Source organism: Callithrix jacchus, chromosome 15 (assembly GCF_049354715.1).
Source record: "Callithrix jacchus isolate 240 chromosome 15, calJac240_pri, whole genome shotgun sequence".
NCBI classification, from domain to species: domain Eukaryota; kingdom Metazoa; phylum Chordata; class Mammalia; order Primates; family Cebidae; genus Callithrix; species Callithrix jacchus.
In genome coordinates this window covers 15,758,796-15,778,013 of record NC_133516.1, presented here as the reverse complement: position 1 = coordinate 15,778,013, position 19,218 = coordinate 15,758,796, and the positions used below count along the sequence as shown (strand labels likewise).

The following is a 19,218-nucleotide window of genomic DNA, read 5'->3' as shown; positions in this document are numbered from 1 at the left end:
AAGGAGTTCAAGACCAGCCTAGGAAACAAACATAGGGAGATCTCCTGTCTCTCTATTTTTATTTTATATTTTACTTATTTATTTATTTGAGAATGAGGCTCACTCTGTCACCCAGGTGGGATTACGGTGGTGTGCTCCTGGCTCACCGCAGCCTCCACCTCCCGGGATCAAGTGATTATCCTGCCTCAGCCTCCTGAGTAGCTGGGATTACAGGCACACACCACCATGCATGGCTAATTTTTGTATTTTCTTAGTAGAGATGGGGGTTTCACCATGTTGGTCAGGCTGGTCTTGAACTCCAACCTCGTGATCTGCCCGCCTCAGCCCCCCAAAGTGCTGGGTTTACAGGCGTTGAGCCACCGCGCCCAGCCAGGTCTCTCTTTTCTATTTAACCTTAAGTCACCTTGATGCCAGCCCTGGACCTGCCCAGTGACCGATCACAAGCTTTGAGTCTGGAGTCAGTCCAAGACACAGATTCTGGCTTTGCCACTTATTTGTTATTAACCTTTGTTGTAGTCTGTTTGTCCCAACCCCCCAAATTAACATATTGAAATTATAATTCCCAAGGTGATGATATCAGGAGGTGGGGCCTTTGGGAGGTGATTGGGTCATGAGAGTGGAACCCTCATGAATAGGAGAAATGCCTTTATGAAGGAGACGGGTGGAAAAAACTAGTTAGCCCTTCCACCAAGTGAGATTACAGTAGCGAGACAGCTGTCAATGAGGAAGTGAACCCTCACCAATGAATCTTACAGTGCCTTGAACTTCCCAGCCACTAAAACTGTGAGAAAAAAATTTATGATGTTTATAAGTCACTCAGTCTATGGTTGTCTAGCAGCCCAAATGGACAAAGACCACCTTATCCACCAGATTGTCTGTTTTGGTTTGTTTGTTTTTAAGACAGAGTCTCACTCTGTCACCCAGGCTGGAATGCAATGGCACAATCTTGGCTCATTGCAGCCTCTGCCTCCTGCGTTCAAGTGATTCTCTTGCCTCAGCCTCCCAAGTAGCTGGGATTATAGGGACCTGCCATCATGCCCAGCTAATTTTTATATTTTTGTAGAGACCTTGTTTAGCCATGTTGGCCAGACTGGTCTTGAACTCCTGATCTCAGGTGATCTGCCCTCCTCAGCCTCCCAAAATGCTGGGATTACAGGTATGAGCCACCGCGCCTGGACCAGCTTATCTGTTAAATGGGATCATAACATCTCCCTCTGTGTGGTTGTGGTGTTTGTTCAGGTAGCAAATGGGTACCATCTATTTTCAAAGATCTCTGTTTTATCAACTTTACTGCAGTATAATTTACATACAATAAAATGTACAAGCATTAAGTATACAGTTTGATGAGTTTTGGTAATGTTAAGCCAGTGACCATATAGGTAACCTGTGTGCTTTTTTTCTTTTTTTTTTTTTTTGAGACGGAGTTTCGCTCGTTACCCAGGCTGGAGTGCAATGGCGGGATCTCGGCTCACCGCAACCTCCACCTCCTGGATTCAAGCAATTCTCCTGCCTCAGCCTCCTGAGTAGCTGCCCAGCTAATTTTTTGTATTTTTAGTAGAGATGGGGTTTTACCACGTTGACCAGGATGGTCTCGATCTCTTGACCTCGTGATCCACCCACCTCAGCCTCCCAAAGTGCTGGGATTACAGGAGTGAGCCACCGCGTCCGGCCCCTGTGTGCTTTTTATATTGTGCAGAGATTGTATCAGACCCTGTGAAGTTACAAAGCAGAATAAAGCATCCTTGGTTACCGTGGTTACATTGGGTTAGGCCTGGGATATAAGTTCTCACAGCCCCTTACTTTCTCTGTATGACCACGTATCACATTGTCTGTCACCACCCTCCTAGTCCATAAAGCTATTTGAGGACATCTTCTAGCATTTTCTCTGCTGCATCTGCAGGCATCTAGCACAGTGTGTGGACATTTCGTAAGCATTTGTTGCAAGATAAATGAATAAACATGTAAACTTAACAAGGATATATTGGTGAGCTTGTGCCAAACAAAACAGTCATTCATTTGATGAAGACCTGGATCAACCTTATGGGTTAGTAAGTAGCAAAGGCTTGTGGAGAAGGGGGCCTTTGAGAAGAGTCAGGTTTCAATAGGATTAAGGAGCACTTTAGAGCTAAACCAAGTACTTGGAAAAGATTAAAAACCGTGGCCTTGGCTGGGCACGGTGGCTCACGGCTGCAATCCCAGCACTTTGGGAGGCCAAGGCGGGCAGATCATGAGGTCAGGAGTTTGAGACCATCCTGACCAACATGGTGAAACCGCGTCTCTACTAAAAAAAAAAAAAAAAATTAGCCGGGCGTGGTGGCGCATTCTTGTAATCCCAGCTACTCCGGAAGCGGAGGCAGGAGAATAGCTTGAATCTGGGAGGCGGAGGCTGCAGTGAGCCGAGACCGCGCCACTGCCCTTCAGCCTGGGTGACAGAGCAAGACTCCGCCTCAAAAAAAAAAAAAAAGCCGTGGCCTTAGACACCTGCCGAGAGTCCACAGGGTATGAACCTTGGTGGGGTTAAACATGATTCTCAATCCTTTAACTTTTATTGAACTCCTGCACTTCCAGATTCCTAAATCGGGCCCAGGAATTATAATAGATGCCCACAGCTGCATGGTCTTCCCTCGCCGCAACAGGCAGACACTATTAGAAGTATAAGCCACGTACCCTCCAGAGAGCAAGGCAAGGCATCTTCTTCAGATGTCTCTGCCCTTAAAGCACACACGTTCTGCTCTGCGGCGAAGCAGGACAGGGAGGACAGGGACCCGCACCTACGAAGAGAGCGGGCTCCCGAGGCCGGCGCGCCGCCGCCCAACACTCGTTGCTGAGCATGCCCGGTAAGCGGCCCCAGGGCCGTGCCCGTGCGGCACCTCGCGCTCACGTCTCAAGTGGGAGTAATGTACCGGGACAGGGCGAAACTGTATTTCCACCTTCTAGGCCATGCCTGTTCCAGTCCAGTTCTCCCTGAAAAACCGTCTGGCTCATCACCTGCTTAAATGAAACAATAGAGGTGCAAACCTCTCTGCCGGCGGCGCGCACCCGGACCGGAAGTGACGTTGACGTGCCCACGTAGTCCTGCCGGCGTATTCCCGCTATGCACTTCGCCCGCCGTTCCGTGGCGGGAACTGAAGCGACTTGCGGGGACAGCGGTGATCGTAAGTCCCCTGGGCCCATTATTCTCAGATTAGGGGACGGAATTAAGACTTCGAGACCATCTCGTCCTTTTTGTATCGCGGAAACCTCAGGAACGAGCCGGCGGCGGTAACCTGCTCGGGAAGCCAGGCTAACTGGTGACAGGCTGGAGGAACTGCAAGCCCGCTTCGCCTTCCCTACTCCTTCCTTTGATGACCCTGTGAGGTCTGCCACCTCCTTCGGGGCCCCAGCTTAGCCGCCCTTTCATGCCCTGGCGGCGCCCTTTGGGGGTGAAATGGGGATTCCGGACAGCGTCTTGCAGAGCCCCGCTTAGGGCTGTATTACTATTTAACAGCCCGAGGCAGGGATGGACTAATCCAATAACCTTATAAAAATCTTGGCAGTTTACAGATATTGAAAATCTATTTTATTTTGTTTTATTCTATTGAGCATATCCCCATATGCCAAGCACAGAACTATATATTTGCACACATTCTTTTATTTAACTCTCTTGTCCTATGGAATAGGCCTTAGCTGCTTTAACAGAAAAGGAAACTGGCTCTCATAGATGGTAATTCATTCACCAATTTTTTTTTTTTTTTTTTTGAGACAGAGTCTTGCTCTGTCGCCAGGCTGGAGTGCAGTGGCGCGGTCTTGGCACACTGCAACCTCTGCCTCAGCCACCCGAGTAGCTGGAACTACAGGCGCGTGCCATCACGCCCAGCTAGTTTTTGTTTTTGTTTTATATTTTAATACAACAGTGTTTCATTATGTTGGCCGGTCCTGACCGTGTGATCTACCCACCTGGGCCTCTCAAAGTGCTGAGATTACAGGCATGAGCCACAGTGCCCGGCCCATTCACCAAGTATTATGGGGCATCTTCCATGTACCAGGCACTGTTCTAGGTACCAGGGCATGTAGCAGTGAAAAACATAAAATTACTGGGGATTTTTCAGGCAAGCTAATGATGGTTTTTATCCCTGAAAACAGCCTGGAAGACTGTTTACCTGCATATTAGAAACAGTTACCTTCTGGGTGGGATTTTGTATTCATTTCTTAAATTCCTCATGCTTTCTGCCTTTTTTTAAAAATTTTTTTGAGTGTGTTAGAAAAACAGCTGTTCCTATTTTAACAACAGAGTCCCGCCCCCGCCCCGCCCCCCACCTTCCCTTCCCCACAGAAAGTCTCTGAAGGTAGGTAGGCACTGACTGTCATTAAAAACAGGTCCAGAGCAGGCACGGTGGCTCACACCTGTAATCCCAGCACTTCGGGAAGCCGGGGCAGGAGGATTACTTGAGCCCAGGAGTTGTTCCAGATCAGCCTGGGCAACATGGTGAAACCCTGTCTCTATCAAACATTTTAAAAATTAGCCGGTTGCGGGGGCGGGGGGGGGTGGAGAGGGGCTGGCGGGCGGGAATGCGTAGGTAGTAGTAAGTATGCACCTGTATTCCCAGCTACTGGGGAGGCTGAAGTGGGAAGATCACAAGAGCCTGGGATGTCAAGGCTGCAGGGAGCCGTGATTACACCACTACACTCCATCCTGGGCAAAAGAGTGAGACCCTCTCTCAAAAAAAAAAAAAGTTGTGGGGAGGTCCTTGAGTGAATTCTGGCCCAAGGAAAGGAGTGAAGGTTCTCATTTGTGGTATGAGCCCAGCACCTTTAATTGTGGAAGAGTCCATTTCAGGCTCTGAGCTAAAGCTAGGCCCATGACTGTGAAAGAAACCATGGAGGCCCATGTGGTTTGGTCATTAGCAGCATCATATTTAGCAATGCATTGGAAACACATTAAACATTTTTGTGACATAGGATCATTGTTCTGTAACTCCTGCACCAGAAATAGATTCTAAGTTCCTTAAGGACTTTGACCGCTTTTCTGTCCTTATAGACCTCAGTATAGCACATTCAGAGTGTCACAGGTCATGGGGTGATGTCCTCTATTAAGGAACACCTTTGCACAAGGCTAAGTGTGCTTTCAGGCTGTACTGTGTCTCCTTTTTTTGTTTTTTTATTCGTTTGTTTGAGACTAAGTCTTCCTCTGTCGCCTAGGCTAGAGTGCAGTGGCGCCATCTTGGCTCACTGCAACCTCTGCCTCCACAGTTAAGTGATTCTCCTGCCTCAGCCTCCCAAGTAGCTGGCCAGGCTGGTCTCAAACTCCTGAGTGATCCACGTGCCTCAGCCTCCCAAAGTACTTGTATTATAGGTTTAGCCACCGTGCCCAGCCTTCAAACTGTACTTTCTCATAATTTTCCCCCCTTTCCTGTGGTGCTGATTCTCATAATGGTTTCAAAAAAAGCTTTTTTATTTCTGTCTTGCACCTGACCAGGGTGAAGTAACCATGCAGGCATTTCTTAAAGGCACATCTATCAGTACCAAACCACCGCTGACCAAGGAGCGAGGAGTAGCTGCCACTGCGGGAAGTAGTGGAGAGAACAAGAAAGCCAAACCTGTTCCCTGGGTGGAAAAATAGTAAGAACACTTGTGTCTTTGTTAAAATACTTAAGATATTATCTCTCTATCCAGTTCTGATCACTCGTTTTTTTTAAAAGCAGAATTTCACTCTGTCACCCAGGCTGGATTACAATGGCGCGATCTCGGCTCACCACTAGTCAATAACATACTAAGTATATATGTAACTACATTAACCAAAATAGTTACCTGTCCTAAGGTTACTAAATAGTTTTCCCTTTTCAACTTAGGTTCATGATCTTATTTTGTCAAAATATAATAATGGGTCTTTTTGTTTGTTTTTTGTTTTTTTGAGATAGTTTGGTTCTGTCGCCCAGGCTGAAATGCAGTGGCACAATCTTGGCTCACTGCAACTTCCACCTCCTGGGTTCAAATGATTCTCCTGCCTCAGCCTTCCATGTAGCTGAGACTACAGGCATGTGCCACCATGCCTGGCTAATTTGTTTTTTGAATTTTTAGTACAGATGGGGTTTCACCATGTTCACCAGTCTGATCTCGAACTCCTAACCTCAGGTGATCTGCCTGCCTTGGCCTCCCAAATTGCTGGGATTACAGGCATGAGCTGCCATGTTTGGCCAATAATAATGCTTTCTAAGCAAAGTGTTCATTTTAATTTTTTTTTTTTTTTTTTTTTTGAGACGGAGTTTTACTCTTGTTGCTCGGGCTAGAGTGCAATGGCATGATCTCAGCTCACTGCAACCTCCGCCTCCCGGGTTCAAGAGATTCTTCTGCCTCAGCCTCCCAAGTAGCTGGGATTATAGGCATGCACCACCACGCCCAGCTAATTTTGAATTTTTAGTGGAGATGGAGTTTCTTCATGTTGGTCAGGCTGGTCTTGAACTCCTGACCTCAGGTGATCCACCCACCTTGACCTCCCAAAGTGCTGGGATTAGAGGTGTGAGCCATAGCGCCTGGCCCCACTTTAATTTTTAGTTAGTGTTTGTAGTATGTAAAATAAAATCCTTTTGCTTAATTTTTGTGGGTATAGCAGATATAAGCAATTCAGATGTGTTCACTTAATGGTAAAAACAAATGGGGTTTCTACCTTATTCCAATTATGAGAAAGTTTCTCATTTCATTGCTGATGTTTGAGAATTGTCATTGGTATTTTAGTAGGAGGAACACTTGAGGCTTTTCTGTGGCTACTATAATATACTAAATAAATCTTTCCTCCTCCCCACCCCACAAGTCGCCCAAAATGTGTGGATGAAGTTGCTTTCCAGGAAGAAGTGGTTGCAGTGCTAAAAAAGTCTTTAGAAGGAGCCGATGTGAGTAACAAATGCTGTTTAATGTCATTGGGATGTTTAAGATTTAACTTATTTACCTTCTTCCTCCCTTTATACCTTCTAGCCCTCCTTAAATATCATGCTGTATGCATAGTAGGTCCTTGATAATATTGGTACAATGATGATTAGTTGAACTATGTATTGAGCATCTCCTATTTAATCTTACATAGGATTGTTACGTAGTATTCAAATAAAAGTCTTTGAACAAGACACACTATGCCCCTTTTTTCATGGTTTTTTTTTTTTTTTTTTTTTCATTTTGTTTTGAGATGAAGTCTTGCTCTGCAACCCAGGCTGGAGTGTAGTGGCGCGATCTTCGCTCCCTGTAACCTCTGCCTCCCGGGTTCAAGTGGTTCTCCTGCCTCAGCCTCCTGAGTAGCTGGGATTACAGGTGTGCACCACCATGCCCGGCTAATTTTTTGTATTTTTAGTAGAGACATGTTGGTCAGGCTGGTCTGGAACTCCTGACCTGGTGATCTGTCTACCTCAGCCTCCCAAAGTGCTAGGATTACAAGCATGAGCCACCACCCTCAGCTTTGTGAGTTTTTATTGGTGGGGAAAGATAGAATAAACAAGTAAACCAAATAAATAATTATAGATAGTAATATGTGCTATAAAGAAGAGCCAGGGATTCCTCTAAAGTATAATTGCTTATCTAACTTTAGGATTTGGATTTACCTATAATACAAAAAAAAATCAAGCTTTGAATTCTGCTTGTAGCACTCTCTTCTGCTGTGATATGGGGGATAAAATATCCATGAATAACTTGCATTGTAAATTATTCTGAGGTAAGATAAATCCATGTGAAGAATTAGCAACTTAAAGTTGTCTTCTTATGAATATCCAAAGTGCTTTAACAGCTTAGCCAAGTGGTGACATGGGATGTGATTTTTGCTTTATTTTCAAGATTTGCTCCCTTTTCCTCAAACTGACTGCTTTTAATTAGAGGTTCTTTTGGGTTTTGCTGCCATCATTCTCTTGCTGAAGTTTTACTACTACAGTACACATTTTCAAAGAAGTTAAATTTACAAAACCATTTAGAATCTTTTTCTTTACCAGTATGTGTTTTGATTTGATTCGTATACTCTTACACCTTTTTGGCTGGGCAGGGTGGCTCACGCCTGTAATCCCAGCGCTTCAGGAGGCCAAAATAAGAGGATCACTTGAGGTTAGGAGTTCAAGAACAGCCTGGTCAACATGATGAAACCCCATCTCTACCAAAAATTACAAAAAGTAGCCAGGCTTGCTGGTGCGCACCTGTAGTCCCAGGTACCCAGTAGGCTAAAGCTGGAGAATCACTTGAACCTGGGAGGCGGAGATTGCAGCAAGCCAAGATTGTACCACTGCACTCCAGCCTGGGTAACGGAGTGAGACTCTGGTCTCAAAAATGAATAAATAAGTAATAAAAAAAAATAACACAAATATTCTTATACCTTTTAATTTTATAAATAGTATATCATTTTATTTTTTTATATATTCTGCTAGCATATCTTGGTAACAGTATATACATTTCAATTGCAATTGCATAGTAATTACACAGATTTTAAGTTGATATTGCAGGACAATAAATATCTAATTTAATTACTAGTATCTTCAGCAAATGTAGTTTTGTTTTGTTTTTAAATTTAGACAGAGTTTTGCTCTGTCCCCCAATCTGGAGTGCAGTGGCCTGGTCTCAGCTCCCTGCAACCTCCACCTCCCAGGCTCAAGTGATCCTCTCATCTCCACCTCCTGAGTAGCTGGGACTACAGGTCTGCACTACCACACCCAGCTCATTTTGGATTTTTAGTAGAGATGGTGTTTCGCCATGTTGGCCAGGCTGGTCTCGAACTCCTGGCCTCAAGTGACCTGCCTGCTTTGGCCTCCTAAAATGCTGAGATTACAGGTGTGAGCCACCATGCCCAGCCTAAGATCTGATTCTTGACTTGATGCCTTCTAATTTATGATGTTGAAGTAAGAACTTCAGTTTAATGTTTTGTGCATCTTTTCAGACTAAGTTTTGTAAAGAAGTGAAATAGTTGTTTTAATTCAAAAGAGTAAAGGAAAACAATTCATTCAATTTACTTTGAAAGGTTTTAAAGAATTATAAGAAGATAATTCTTTCAGAAATTGATTTTAAGAACTGGTATTCCACATACAGTTCTTGAACATACTAAATATATTAGACTAGTATGTAATGTAAGGTTTAATAATTTTACCCTGTTTCCAAGAATTTAAATTATGGTATCTAATAGTTACCTGGATGAATTGTTACATTGTTAAGGTATGCACAAATCAAAATAATAGTTCTAGACCTTAATTACTAAGAAGGCTAGGTGGCTTTTTGTGTTTTGTTTTTAAGTTACGAACCTCATAGTTTGTACCTTCAGCTATATGTTATGAATGTAATAGTAATAGTCTTCTAATTAACTTATTTGTCTGAGTGTTGCTTTATTCATTCATTTGGCCAATACTGACTACTGTAGTAGATGCTAGGATACAGATGTGAAGAGAACAAATAAGGTTCTTGGTCTTTTAATGAAGCAGACAGGCATTTCACAATTAAACCCCACAGTTAAATAAATAACAATAAACCAGTGCAAAATACAACAAAGACTGATGAGAGAAGAAGGGAGACCTGCTTTAGATTGAATGGTTTCTGATTTGTAATGCATTAGGAGTTGGCCAGGCAGAAAGAAGAGGATCAGACTCCAGGTTATGGGAACAACATATGTTCAGACCAAAAAGTGCCAAGTTGTTAGAGGCCTTGGTAAGCTGGAGCCTGGAAGGTGAAGGAGGTGGTAGACAGATCATGAAAGTCCTTTAGGCCGTGGTAAAAAGCTGAGGGTTTTTTTGTTTGTTTTGTTTTTCTAAATGGAGTGCAAAGCCAGTGAATAGTTTTAAGTAGCAAGCAGAGTGGTGTCTGATTTGGATGAAGAATGAATGGACAGGAAGAGGGAGGGTTAGGCAAGAGTGGAAACAAATAAACTCTAATGCCTTTTTTCCTGTGTACAGTGATGTCCTTATGTGAAAGGACATACTGAAGAATGTACGGTTTCATAACTGCTCATTAGAATTTATTAATTCTAATAAAGACACTCATTAATCTTGGCCACAGATCAGTTACCTACTTAATAGGAGCCAGACTAGCTAGATATAAGTTATGAAAGAAGATAGCTGGTTATTTAATCTTATCCTTTCCTATTCTAATGAATTCTCCCTGATACATACAAGCATCCTTACAGAGTACATAATTTTTTGTTAATATTTCTGTTTTTGGGCCGGGCGCGGTGGCTCACACCTGTAATCCCAGCACTATGGGAGGCCGAGGCGGGTGGATCACGAGGTCAAGAGATCGAGACCTGGTCAACATGGTGAAACCCCATCTCTACTAAAAATACAAAAAATTAGCTGGACATGGTGGCGCGTGCCTGTAATCCCAGCTACTCAGGAGGCTGAGGCAGGAGAATTCCCTGAACCCAGGAGGCAGAGGTTGCGGTGAGCCGAGATCGCGCCATTGCACTCCAGCCTGGGTAACAAGAGCGAAACTCCGTCTCAAAAAAAAAAAAAAAAAAATTTCTGTTTTTGGTACTTCTGCTCATTCAGAGCCCTATTGTATCTTTCTTAGTCCTTTTTCTTCAGTTTTGGCCAAATCTCATTACTCTTTTGGTCTGCTTCCCCTTTGAAGCAGCTGACATTTTATGTAATATAAAATCTTACCTAATATTGAGTATAGAGGTGGGTTAGGAAACTGCTATTCCCTTTAGAAATAAAAGGTATCTCATTCCAGCTTTGAAAATTTCTCCTAAGTGGATTAGCTATAGAGCAAGCATAAATATTAGTTCAGCTACAAGATTTAAAAGATACTTTGGGAAAAAAGGGATAGTATATGAAAAAGCAGGATTTAGATCTGTCAGCACTACGATATCAGTTATATTAAGAAATCTTTATAGTTGCCTTATTCCACAGACATTTTTTTCAATCATCCTTTTTATCTGTTTGTGCTAGAATACCATTTATAAAAACTAAAATTTAATTTCTACAGCTCCCTAATCTCTTGTTTTATGGGCCACCTGGAACCGGAAAAACATCCACTATTTTGGCAGCAGCTAGAGAACTCTTTGGGTACGTTGAAATCAGTCTCTTTTTACTTTTATTTTTAAGATTTGACACCAAAATTCTCTGACACTGCTTTTTTTCCTCTAAGAATTTACATAGAGTTTTTCTGTAGAATCGTTTTCCTTTTAATTCTGAATTTTAAAAACCCCATGAGCCCATTTTGTTCCTCTGACACTCCCCTGAAGAAATCAGCTTGCCTGCATCTTTTAACCTCCATTCTGAATCTTCTTCAAGTGTTTGAATATACTACAACACTGGGAGCCTATGATTTTTTCCATCCCTTCCTTTACATTTTCCACTATAATTTTGGAGCCAGCGGGCACAACTTAATCTCGAATTATGCTGATAGTTTTTTCACCCTCTTTTTTTTTTTTTTTTTGAGGCGGAGTCTCACTCTGTGGCCAGGCTGGGGTGCAGTGTCATGATCTCGGCTCACTGCAACCTTCGCCTCCTGGGTTCAAGCGATTTTCCTGCCTCAGCCTCCCAAGCAGCTGGGACTACAGGCGTGTGCCACCACGCCCGGATAATTTTTTCTACTTTTAGTAGAGACAGGGTTTTACCATGTTTGCCAGGATGGTCTCGATCTCTTGACTTTGTGATCTGCCCACCTTGGCCCCGCAGTGTGCTGGGATTACAGGCGTGAGCCACCACGCCCGGCCTCACCCCCTTAATGATTATGTTCGCATCTGTGTGACCCTGTGGTAGAATCTGCTGTATCTGGTGGTATTGTTTACACCATCCATTTTTGAGTTCCTTCTGCTCTGGACTTCCTAGTCTCTGACTCTGGAGTAGCTAAGCCAGCTCTTTTCCCTCAGGTCTCCTGAGTGTAAGCAGAGTAGGTGGTACACCAGAAAATCTTTGTGCAAGTCATCTTCTTAGGTTCCTCTTCCTAGACTGACTATCTTGGTTTAACCAGCCATTTTAGAGGAGCCCTTTACCTCGAGTTAAAAGATGTGTAGTGGGCCGGGCCTGATATATATGAAACATGCACACACATATCAAAGGCCTTCTTGAGTTTATCCAGAATTAATATCAGGCATACAACCAATGGAAATACCTGAAATCCTACATATAAAAAGAGGCCAGACATGGTGGCTCATGCCTGTAATCTCAGCACTTTGGGAGACTGAGGTGGGCAGATCACCTAAGGTCAGGAGTTCGAGACCAGCCTGGCCAACATGTCAAAACCCCATCTCTACTAAAAATATAAAATTTAGCTGGACATGGTGACATGTGCCTATAGTCCCAGCTACTCTCGAGGCTAAGGCAGGAGAATCGCTTGAACCCAGGAGGCAGAGGTTGCCGTGAATCCAGATCACACCACTGCACTCCAGCCTGGGTGACAGAGCAAGACTCTGTCTCAAAAAAAAAGAAAATAGATAGATGCCTCTGAAATCACCAAAGGTATAAGGATAATTGGTCATGTCAAAATGTAAAAGACACAGGGAGAAGCTGCTGCTATGCGCCTAGTATTTTATTTGACAGCAACTTTTGGTTCTCAGTAAAATTATGAAAGAGCTTTTTTGATTATTCCACAACTCAGTGAGATAGAACCAATCTGAATCAGCCTTAGCAGTTATTACTTAGTCAGTACAGATTATATAACCTTTTCTATTTCCTTTTCTAAAATAATGTTTGTCTTTAAAGAACTTACTTTAACAGTGAATTTCATATTTAATATTGTGGTTTTAAACTAGAAAATACATGCATGTAAATGTTTATGTTCATAAGCATCCTTAGGATATCATGCTGATTAAGAAAAATAGAGATGAAACTCAATCACAACTCTTGCTTTTTTATTTAAAAGTTGTGTGTGTGTGTGTGTAAAAGACTAGAGAGAAGTTTCAAAATAGTGTTTTGACAGCGTGCCAGTTTTTTTGTTTATTTTATTTTGATTTCTCAGATTTCTCTACAGTAAGCATATATTACTTTTAGTATATGCTTTTACTTTTTATTAAAACTGACTTTTAAAAACTGTTCATGTTTTAATCTATTAATTTTCCTTAATCCAGTAAGTTTCCTTATAGCAAACGACCCTATGGAAATAATTTAAAATGTGCTATATTGTAACATTATTTATAACATTTAAAACTATCTAGATGCTAACAATAGAAGAGTGCTAAGTAAATGATGGTACAGTCATAGGATGGAACATCATATGACTATTAAAATGGCATCTACAGTGGTTTTGATAATATGCCAAGATACTTATTATAAATGCAAAGTGGAAAATTGATTTAAAATTTCATATGTGGGGCCAGGTATGGTGCCTCACACCTGTAATCCCAACATTTTGTGAGGCCAAGGTGAAAGGATCACTTGAGACCAGGCTGTTCAACATAATGAGTCCCTGCCTCTACAAACAAAAAGTAAAAAAAAATTAACCAGATGTGATGGCATGTGCCTATAGTCCCAGCTAGTTGAGAAGCTAAGGTGGAAGGATAACTTGAGCCCAAGAGCTCAAGGCTTCTGTGAGCCATGATCATGCCACTGTTCTCCAGCCTGGGAGCAGAGCGAGACCCTGTCTCCAAAACATAAAAAGAAAAGGCATTTTGTATGTTATGTAATAATATCTACCTTTTTTTAAATGCATGGAAAAAAGCCAAAATGTTAACTGCAGCACTCTGCGGAAGAAAGAATACAAAAGTGATTGTGCATTCTATGCATACTGTTTACTAGGTGGATTTTAAACATATGCAAAGTGTGCAGATGTTAAAATGTGATTTAAGCTTAGGTTGCTTGTATGCTCTATGTTTCATATTTGTTTCATTTTGAGATAGGCCTGAACTTTTTCGATTAAGAGTGCTTGAGTTAAATGCATCTGATGAACGTGGAATACAAGTAGTTCGAGAGAAAGTGAAAAATTTTGCTCAGTTAACTGTGTCAGGAAGTCGTTCAGAGTAAGTAAATTTGCCCTCCCTTCTCCATAGCATGTATTATTTTAAATATGTGTTTCTGTCATCGCTTCTCAGCCTTTTGGTTAAGATCAAGTGTATTTCTGCCAAATTATCAACTCCCTTTTCATGTTTGATCATATTTTTATCTAATTTTTTTAAGCCCAGAAATGACTTTCTATTGTAATAATTAAATTGTTTAGCCGTCAAAGGTTTTTACTGAGATTTTTATCTAAGGAAATTTATTAATGGAATTCCATAGTTTGGTGTGAAACTGTACCTAATAATCAGAATCCTCATTTTTGCAGTTGTCTTAAGGAAAAAAGTATACCCTTCCTTCTGTCAGATACCTTGAGCTCCATTGTTTATTTCATAGTTGGGATGACCATTTAAGTTCTTGCCCAAACTGTGACACTTTTGGAGTGAAAGAAGATATTAATAATTAAAATAAGATTAGGCCAGGCACAGTGGCTCACGCCTGTAATCCCAGCACATTGGGAGGCCGAGGTGGGCAGATCACCTGAGGACAGGAGTTCAAGTCCAGTCTGACCAACATGGTGAAACCCCATCTCTACTAAAAATACAAAATAGCCAGGTGTGGTGGCACGTGCCTGTAATCCCAGCTACTTGGGAGGCTAAGGTGGGAGAATCGCTTGAACCCAAGAGGCGGAGGTTGCGGTGAGCCAAGATTGCGCCATTGCCCTCCAGCCTGGGCAACAAGAGTGAAACTCCATCTCAAAAAAAAAAGGACTATCCTGCCTGAGGTTAACAGGGATTTAATCAACTACTTATACTCCTTAGGTGGCAAAGGTCCAGGATTACATTGGTGGTACCTAGACACGTATGTAAATTTGACATGAGTACATTTCAAAATTTGTGAATGACTCATTTTTAATATCTACCTTGAATTGATGGTACAGTCAGTCATAACCTCTCTAGTACCTAATTTACTTTTGTGTGAAATGAAGACTGGGATATGGACTAAAAGACTCTGAGATCCCTTCTACCATTAATACTTGAAATCTGTTTTCTTGATGTAATTTTCATACAATTATGTTAATGCCACTTATGTTGGGAGAAAAATTATTTTTTCTTTTTTTTTCTCTATTCAATGACTCGGTTCCAATGAAGGGAGAAAAATTTTAATGGCAGATTACCAAAAATCAATGAACAGAACATAATAACCCTCAAGATGGGAGAAAATATTTAGAAATCATATATCTAAAAAGGTACTTATATTTAGAACATATGAAGAACTTTAAAAACTCAGTAATAAAACAAATAACCTAATAAAAATGGGCAAAGGATCTGCATAGACATTTCTCCAAAGAATATATGCATGTCTAATAAGCACATTAGAAGATGCTCATCAACATCATTAGCCATTTGGGAAATGAAAATCAAAACCGGCCGGTCGCGGTGGCTCATGCCTATAATCCCAGCACTTTGGGAGGCCGAGGCGGGTGGATCACGAGGTCAAGAGATCAAGACCATCCTAGTCAACGAAGTGAAACCCCATCTGTACTAAAAAAAAAAATACAAAAATTAGCTGGGCATGGTGGTGCGCGCCTGTAGTCCCAGCTACTCGGGAGGCTGAGGCAGGAGAATTGCTTGAACCCAGAAGGCGGAGGTTGCGGTGAGCCGAGATTGCGCCGTTGCACTCCAGTCTGGGTAACAACAGCAAAACTCCGTCTCAAAAAAAAAAAAAAAAATCAGGCCAGGCGCGGTAGCTCGCGCCTGTAATCCCAGCACTTTGTGGGGCCGAGGCAGGTGGATCACCGGAGGTCAAGAGTTTGAGACCAACCAGGCCAGCCAACATGGCAAAACCCTGTCTCTTTAAAAAAATATATTAAGTGGAAGAAGTCAGCCACAAAAGACCGCATATTATATGGTCCCATTCATATAATGTCCGGAATAGGCAGTTCTATAGAGACAAAGTAAAAAATGATTGCCTAGAGCTGGGAAAGATCGGGGAGGAAGAGTAACTCTTAATAGGTCCAAAGTTTCTTTTAGAACATAAAATGTTCTAAAATTAGATTGTAGTAATGGTTGCACAACTTCACGAATATACAGAAAGACACTGAATCCTATGATTTAAATGTGTGAATTGTATGATATGTGTATATTTCAACAAAGCTGTTAAAACCAGTGTGCATATTAATGTTCAACTCCTGTGTGTTTCTCTGAATCAGTGGGAAGCCATGTCCACCTTTTAAGATTGTAATCCTGGATGAGGCAGATTCTATGACCTCAGCTGCTCAGGCAGCTTTAAGACGTACCATGGAAAAGGAGTCTAAAACCACCCGATTCTGTCTTATCTGTAACTATGTCAGTCGGTATGTATATTGCCCTGAAGATAGATGCTAAGCAGCCTTATTTTGATAACCCAGTTAGGGAAAAGAAATTTAAATTATTCAAGGCTACATTATTTTTCCTCCAGCAAATTGTGATTTGTTCTTGATAAAAATGAGTTCTTTTGGGGAAATTTTTCTTTAGACACCAACTTGATTTTTCTCATCTTCCACAGAATAATTGAACCCCTGACCTCAAGATGTTCAAAATTCCGCTTCAAGCCTCTGTCAGATAAAATTCAACAGCAGCGATTACTAGACATTGCTGAGAGGGAAAATGTCAAAATTAGCGATGAGGTAAGTACCAGTTATTACAATTATCAGGGTTTCTAGTTCTTTCCATGAATGCATATAAAGAGGCCCTGAGTTAAATATGTATTGCCTCAGTCCTGATGCCAGTTCTTCAGACAAACTTAAGCTAAAGGAGCAACAGTTGAAATGTCTAGGAATTACAAGGTTTGGTCTTTATATTACTTTTTGAGTTAATTCTCTTAATATTTCAGAGACCCACAACTGAGGTGGATTTCATACATATAATGCAAATTCTGCAACATAAATCTCTACGTGATGACTAGATTTTAGTCTTCTAAGCTAATACTTTAGTACTTCCCTAAAATTGACAGAAGCATAAGGCCCTTATTCATTATAACAGAATTTAACCATAATTTGAATTTGCTTTATATGAGCAAGAAAATGGGATGAATATGGAACATTTTTTCATCTCCGCAAATTTCTTTCAGAAGCAAGAGATCTCTATTCTTCCATTATGCTGATGTTGTCTCTCCATAACTTCTGCCCCGTAGGACTGATCATGTTCCCTCCCAAAACAAATGTTTTTTTCTCATTAACTCTAGACTAAAACATAGGGTTTTCACTTTTATTAAGCATTTTAATTTTTGAGACAGTCTTACTCTGTCGCCCAGGCTGGAGTGCAGTGGCGTGATCTCAGCTCACTGCATCATCCTCCACCTCCCAGGTTCAAGCGATTCTCCTGCTTCAGCCTCCCGAGTAGCTGAGACTACAGGCATGTGCCACCACGCCGGGCTAATCTTTTGTATTTTTAGTAGAGACGGGGTTTCACCGCGTTAGCCAGGATGGTCTGGAGCTCCTGACCTCATGATCCGCCTCCCTAGGCCTTTCAAGGTGCTGGGATTACAGGCGTGAGCCACAGCACTCGTCCCCTATTAAACATTTTTGAAGTCATAAATCCTTAATTGACCTTCATAGGTTAAGAACAACTCTTTTCTCTTCAGGGAATAGCTTATCTTGTTAAGGTGTCAGAAGGAGACTTAAGAAAAGCCATTACGTTTCTTCAAAGTGCTACTCGATTAACAGGTGGAAAGGAGATCACAGAGAAAGTGATTACAGACATTGCTGGGGTAAGAGTACTGGATATTCTGAATTTTAGTTGGCTTTTGTGACTTTTAAGAAATTTTCATCCAGCTAATACCGAATGTTTAGCATGTACCAAGTACTGCACTAGGTATAAGGGAACAGCCTGGGAGTATCAGTGTTTCAGGTGAGGAGATAACGCTGACTTTTCAGATTGTCAGGCATGTAATAGACATTTCAGGAAGGAAAAGGACACTTTGATTTCCTCTATTTTTTTTTTTTTTTTTTTTTTTTTTGAGATGGAGTCTTGCTCTATTGCCCAGACTTGATTGCAGTGACACAATACCAGCTCACTGCAACCTCCACCTCACAAGTAGCTGGGATTACAGGTACCTGCCACCACATCTGGCTAATTTTTCTATTTTTAGTAGAGATGGCATTTCACCATGTTGACCAGGTTGGTCTTGAACTCCTGACCTCAGGTGATCTATCTGCCCCCACCGCAACCCACCTCGGCCTCCCAAAGTGCTGGGATTGCAGGAGGTGGGAGCCACCATGCCTGGCCTTCAGTTTTAGATTTTATGAGATGCTTTTCTTTGGCAGTTGAATCAGTTTTAGCAGATGTCCTGTTCTTATAGGTGAAAACTATTTTGCCAGTTGTATATAAACAAAAGGCGTATCCAATTTATAGTGATATTAATAAAATGGAGCACTCCATCTGTCTTTGGATACCCATGTCAAAACTCACCTCAGAATCACTACTACTTAAAAATTTAAGATTAATGGTAATCCTCTAATTTTCAGATATTGCAGACTTTTTAAACCATTATTAGTGGCATTTTTACTTGGCGAAAATTTTAGAAAGTCACTGGGGGAAAACTTAATGTTCATCCACTGACCAGAACAAGCTGTAATAATCACTTGGGCCGATTGTTTCATATGTCACAAAGCAGCCATGAAAGGGCTTTACAAACACAGCTGTTATCACCTTGGTTGCTTAGTAACTGGAGTTACTCTGGTCCTCCCTTTTCATTCTCCCAGTGCCTTCCCAACTTTGCAGCATTAACAGGACATTAGCTAGGTATTCCAAGTGTGGAACAGAAGGGACTGAGGTCAGGGAGGTGAATTTGCATTCTGTCTAGTCTTAACGTTTAATTACCTAGGTAATACCAGCTGAGAAAATCGATGGAGTACTTGCTGCTTGTCAGAGTGGCTCTTTCGACAAACTAGAAGCTGTGGTCAAGGTAAAGTCAGCTTACTAACTTTTGGGCAAGGAGTATTAAGTGATCATTACCAAAAACACTTTTTTTTAATTATAGGACTTAATAGACGAGGGTCATGCAGCAACTCAGCTTGTCAGTCAACTCCACGATGTGGTTGTAGAGAACAACTTACCTGATAAACAGAAGTCCATTATTACAGAAAAACTTGCTGTAAGTAGGTACTTTGCACATGTCAATGAAACATTTATACTTGAAGGATGCTAATTTCTGAGTTTTTCTTGCAGGAAGCTGACAAATGCCTAGCAGATGGTGCCGATGAACATTTGCAACTGATCAGCCTTTGTGCAACTGTGATGCAGCAGTTATCTCAGAACTGTTAGCGTCAATTTCTTTGTTTGCAAATAGAGGTTATAAAAATAAAATGACCAAAAAGCAC

At 41.7% G+C, this 19,218-nt stretch overlaps 1 protein-coding gene across 2 annotated transcripts; it reads left to right on the top strand.

Moving 5' to 3' along the window:
* The first annotated feature begins 3,096 nt into the window (after positions 1-3,096).
* Positions 3,097-19,217, top strand: RFC4 (replication factor C subunit 4). 2 transcript variants are annotated; one of them, XM_002758161.7, is made up of 11 exons: positions 3,097-3,155; positions 5,456-5,598; positions 6,788-6,866; positions 10,909-10,988; positions 13,763-13,882; positions 16,069-16,212; positions 16,404-16,524; positions 17,481-17,606; positions 18,723-18,803; positions 18,879-18,992; positions 19,067-19,217. In XM_002758161.7, the coding sequence occupies exons 2-11, from the start codon at positions 5,468-5,470 to the stop codon at positions 19,160-19,162; spliced, it is 1,092 nt and encodes a 363-aa protein (XP_002758207.3). In that variant the 5' UTR covers positions 3,097-3,155; positions 5,456-5,467; the 3' UTR covers positions 19,163-19,217. The 2 variants fall into 2 exon arrangements, with proteins under 2 accessions (XP_002758207.3, XP_008979606.3); XM_008981358.5 differs by having other exon boundaries at positions 3,097-3,357.
* The last annotated feature ends 1 nt before the right edge of the window (position 19,218 follows it).

Bases quoted from the DNA above. Each gene is read 5' to 3' on its own strand.
- RFC4 (XM_002758161.7), top strand. From the start codon at position 5,468: ATGCAGGCATTTCTTAAAGGCACATCTATCAGTACCAAACCACCGCTG. The intron at 13,883-16,068 runs GTAAGTAAATTT...TCTCTGAATCAG, and splicing joins GTGTCAGGAAGTCGTTCAGA to TGGGAAGCCATGTCCACCTT. The intron at 18,804-18,878 runs GTAAAGTCAGCT...TTTTAATTATAG, and splicing joins AACTAGAAGCTGTGGTCAAG to GACTTAATAGACGAGGGTCA.